Raw genomic sequence first — 4,362 nt, 5'->3', positions numbered from 1 at the left:
TTTTAACAACATAAGTATCCATGTGTTTAATATTCACTCCTAAAGTAATATTTACATGCAACCAAAATTAAATATTTGAAATCTCTTGGTACTTTTGTTTTCTACTCAATCACACAAGACAACAGCATGCAAGAATAAATCATGTGTTGATGTGGACTGAAAATATTAATCGTTCATCTCAAATGATAAGATCAAACTTTAGCTTTTTCCAGATCATTTTTGTAAAACATGAGGAGAAACTTTTAAAGTTGAAAGTCCAACCATCACCTTGAAGTTTTAACACCTCATATCTGACTTTTGGGGAAAGGAAAAGGCTGCCACAAGTAAATAAACTACATTCCCTTTTTGGATAACAGATTTTATGTTATCTAAATAATCAATAATAATAATAATAAACAACACTGGTTTACACATTAAACATTTTCATTTATTGTAACATTTGATCAAACAATCTGACAAATGGATTTAAATTTAATATCTGCATTTTTGAATACAGATGTTCAGTCATCATTGCATATTTTCCTTATATACAGTGTAATAATGTTTATATGCAGTGCATATGAGTGTTATTACCAACACTTTGTCATTTCTAGACAAACAGTCATCGGAAGTTTCTGACACAGATAAATGGTCTTTCAAAGTAACACTGCGCATCGTCCCAGCATCTGTGCCCTGCAAGAAAACAAACAAAAACATGTTGAATCGTAGAAACATCTGAAGTCTAAAATGTGGAAACAACTAGTAAGTTTAAGAGGCTGATCATCTCTACAATTAATTATGTAACTGTTAATCTCTACAATTAGCATCTCCACACCCAGATGAGATCATTTCACTTACGGCCGTAGTTCATCTGTAAACAGTCCTGATCGAAGAAGTTGTTGGGTTCGAATCGACACCAGTTACTGTAGCGAAAAGGGCTTCCGTCCACCCAGCCCCATCGGCCGTCCTGCAAGGTAACGCTGTCTGAGTAAAACATTTAAATGCATTTTTCTGAAGGCTGACCCATGAGGTGCACATGTGAGATTACCCATCTTATGTCATTGCCTCCAATCCAGACTGCAGTACGGCCCCGGCCTGCGGCTATTATCATCCTCACAAGCTGATTATTCACCTCGTAGTCCTGGACTGAGGCAAGGTTTGCTTGTAGGGACCTGCAGTTCCCCTGCAGTGGAGACAAGGAGAGCTGCTACACCAATACAGGAAGGAGATGGTGTGAAATAACAGCAAAGTTAATCCATGGTCACCTGAGCTCTATGCCAAGTGGCAGCGAATGGAAAGACGTGGTAGCAGCGACCTTTGACCCGGGTCCAGCCAGAAGAACAGGATCCGGAACGTTGAGCTGTTCCATTCAGAGCTGAAGACAAACACAAAATCTCAGATAAATTATTTACAATATTCAGCTGGTAGTTTTAATTATGTGGTGGTGGGACACAAATGTTGAGGAAAAAAGCAACTCAGCTGTTTCTGAAAAAAAGGAGGAAACTAGAAAAACCTTCATCCGGTCTTCATAAAATCAGCAGTCATTGCTTGCATGTGAATATTTTATGGAATAAAAGACATAAACATATGATAGAACATTACATATGTATTAAAAAACGCTAGTTTGCTTCCCAGTCTGCTGAGTAAATGTCTCAATCTGTTTTAGGTTTGAAGGTCATATGTTTACAACTCCAACAACATTATGATTAGGGCTGATGAAGCTTAAGAACAGACTAGTGGTTGTTTTATCGTCATCTATTTTTGATGGTTTTAGTTATTCACTTGAGCCTCTTCAGGAAGGAAGCTGGACTTTCTGGGTCTATTTTATGGCCAGTTGTCTTGGTTGAAACTCTATTGTTCCCCTTATTTGCTGCAAAACAAAACCTGGCCCACATTATGAGGAAAGGTAAACTCACCCTTCAGGTAAGCTTCTTCATCCACAGGTTCAAAGGTTGATTCTGCGCAAAACACGAGGAAAGAGGAGGATGAACGTTTCTGTATTTTTTGAATGAAACATAAGAAAAAACAGCACCAACCTTCTGCACCTGTCCAGTTTCCAGGTTCCTCTTCATAAAGAGCCAAATGTTCTGGAAAAGTTTTCATGTTAAATTCATTTTGTTGTGTGTTTACAGAATTTAACGCTTATAATTGGCAAATATAAACTTACCTTCTGGAAAAACATCTTCAGTGTCAGGATTTTCTCTGGTTTCTGGATACAATTCAGATTTTTAATATTAATACTATGTAGAACAAAAAATATGACAAAACTAAGAATATACGACTAAAAGTCAGGGTATTTTGTATTATTTTTTATGATCAATATCAGGTGTATTTTACAAAACTTGTCTGACTTGTTTTCTAAAACCTTCAGTCTTTCCATGTGTGTAAAACTTTATCATAGCCTGTTTTTTTGACATTATGTTCACAATAACAGCTCTTGGTGCAGGACAGCAGAGCATCCATCAGAGCCAAGACAGTATAAATGTTGTACAACACTCAGAATAACACACTAAGCTCAAAAAGCAGGAAAAGTTGAATTTCCAGAAGACATAATCAAGTGGAATTGAACTGAAATAAGTTTAAACTGTTCATATTAAGACATTTGTATCTGGAAGACATTAAAAATGAGAAATCTGATGAAAAACAGTCTCACCTTCTGGAAGAGCTTCATCGCTCTCAGTCACATCCGTGGTATCTGGAAGAGCTGCATTAAACATAGCAATGAAATGGTAGTTTGAAATATAGAGATGTAAAAATCTTATAACTGAACATTAAGCTAAAGGAGGGAGTAATAAACAAACTCACCAGCAGGTTGACTCAAAGCCAACGTGGCACAAAGCAGCAGCAGCAGACTCAGAGCCTTCATGGCTTTGGTGATGCAGGTTGAAGACGGTAAAAAGTTCAATATGGAGATACGAGAAGCTAATTTCGACCAATCCCACCACAGGACACTCTGAAGTTCCCACGGTTGCAGTCAGCCTGCAGGTTGAATGTGCTGCACCAGTGAAACATCGGCTCTTATATTCGGTTCCTTCCAGCCTCAAAACAAGGAAGCTGGCGCGTGCATTTCAGAAAAAACATTCCCCCTCTTCATTTCTTATCTTTTGAACAAACATTGTTTTCATCTATCAGTTACCAAAGTCCAAGTGTGATTTTTATAACATGCTTTGTGCAAACTTTTTATATTATAACACTTTATTTTCAGAGATGATCGTATAATTACTACTTAAAAGGTTAGTTGATAAAAATTTAAATTGAATTGAAATGTAATTATATTAAATATTACATGTCCACTGGTTAGATCTCCATAATTTGATCCACTGTTTGCCTCGTTAATGTCACAGCTGTTCCAGATCAACTGCAAATGTTTAATCCTGATAAAAAGCTTATCAAACTTCCTCATCACATGAACTGAACATTGTAACAATATGTGACTTAATTCTTTGAAGGTGCAACACCTGAAATCAGGAACTAACAATTTTTCTCTTTCTAAATGAGTATCAAATGTTTGTTGGCACATATTTCATACATTTACTAATGATTAATATCTTAAAATAACTGTTGATTCCCTGATAAATCATAAAATGGACAGTTTAGGTGAAAAACAAAACAAATATTATTGCATCTATTAGTCATGTTTAGCACATTTTTCAAGTCAATCCAGTTCTTATGATGTTTGAACCTAAAGTAACATTTACATGAAACCTAAATGAAATATTTTGCATCTTCGGATTCTTTTGTTTTCATCTCAGTCACATAAGACAATATGTTGATGCATATTATCATACAGTCATCATAAATGGCCAAATTAACAGAATATTGAACAAAAACAGGACATAACATTTAGCTTTATATGTATTTTAAACAGGGTTGTGAATATCTCTGATCCCTCTGAAGTGATAAGATCAAATCTTTTCTACATGATCTCATCAGTGCATCAGATACAAACTTTAGATTTTATGTCTTCATTGCAACCGGAAAGTTTACAGCTTAAGTGCTGGATGTCTGAATATTTAAGATAAAACATTTTATAACCTGAAAGTCCAGCCATCATCCAGAACCTCATGTTTGACCTCAGGGGAGGGAAAAACCTGCACAGGGAAATAAATGACACGTCCTTGACTGATAACAGATTTTATCTGGAAGTTATGGCAAAACAAGAACACTGGTTTACACATGAAACATTTGTGTTTATTGAAACTTTTGATCAAACAATCTGACAAATGAGTTTGTTTTTATTTTGCCTTGAGCATCTGTAATTTAGCATATTTTTCTTTTATGAAATTGATTCTTGCTTTGCTTTGTTTTTCCTGTAATTACAGAATAAATAGGGGAGCATAAACAAACCTGCCTTACCTCAACAAGTCATTATTCTGTCCTCAT

General features: G+C 35.6%; 1 protein-coding gene across 2 annotated transcripts; it reads right to left on the bottom strand.

The window, feature by feature from the left end:
* Positions 1-405: 405 nt before the first annotated feature.
* On the bottom strand, positions 406-3,023 carry LOC106942334 (type-2 ice-structuring protein-like). Of its 2 annotated transcripts, none has more exons than XM_015025593.1 (9): positions 2,785-3,023; positions 2,633-2,683; positions 2,147-2,188; positions 2,016-2,066; positions 1,896-1,937; positions 1,245-1,354; positions 1,028-1,162; positions 838-946; positions 406-672 (listed from the first exon to the last, which is right to left on the bottom strand). In XM_015025593.1, the coding sequence occupies exons 1-9, from the start codon at positions 2,843-2,845 to the stop codon at positions 602-604; spliced, it is 672 nt and encodes a 223-aa protein (XP_014881079.1). In that variant the 5' UTR covers positions 2,846-3,023; the 3' UTR covers positions 406-601. The 2 variants fall into 2 exon arrangements, with proteins under 2 accessions (XP_014881079.1, XP_014881080.1); XM_015025594.1 differs by having other exon boundaries at positions 2,025-2,066.
* Between the last annotated feature and the right edge of the window lie 1,339 nt (positions 3,024-4,362).

The sequence above is a fragment of the Poecilia latipinna genome, unplaced genomic scaffold (genome assembly GCF_001443285.1).
Source record: "Poecilia latipinna isolate Pla-1442-1.1 unplaced genomic scaffold, P_latipinna-1.0 Scaffold4196, whole genome shotgun sequence".
Classification (NCBI taxonomy): domain Eukaryota; kingdom Metazoa; phylum Chordata; class Actinopteri; order Cyprinodontiformes; family Poeciliidae; genus Poecilia; species Poecilia latipinna.
Note: the sequence above shows the minus strand (reverse complement) of the source record. Positions and strands in the feature narration are given on the sequence as shown.

Coding starts and splice junctions, on each gene's coding strand:
- LOC106942334 (XM_015025593.1), bottom strand. CDS start 2,845: ATGAAGGCTCTGAGTCTGCTGCTGCTGCTTTGTGCCACGTTGGCTTTG. Junction 2,067..2,146: donor TGAAGATGTTTTTCCAGAAG/GTAAGTTTATAT, acceptor AAACTTTTCCAG/AACATTTGGCTCTTTATGAA. Junction 947..1,027: donor GAGGCAATGACATAAGATGG/GTAATCTCACAT, acceptor GTTACCTTGCAG/GACGGCCGATGGGGCTGGGT.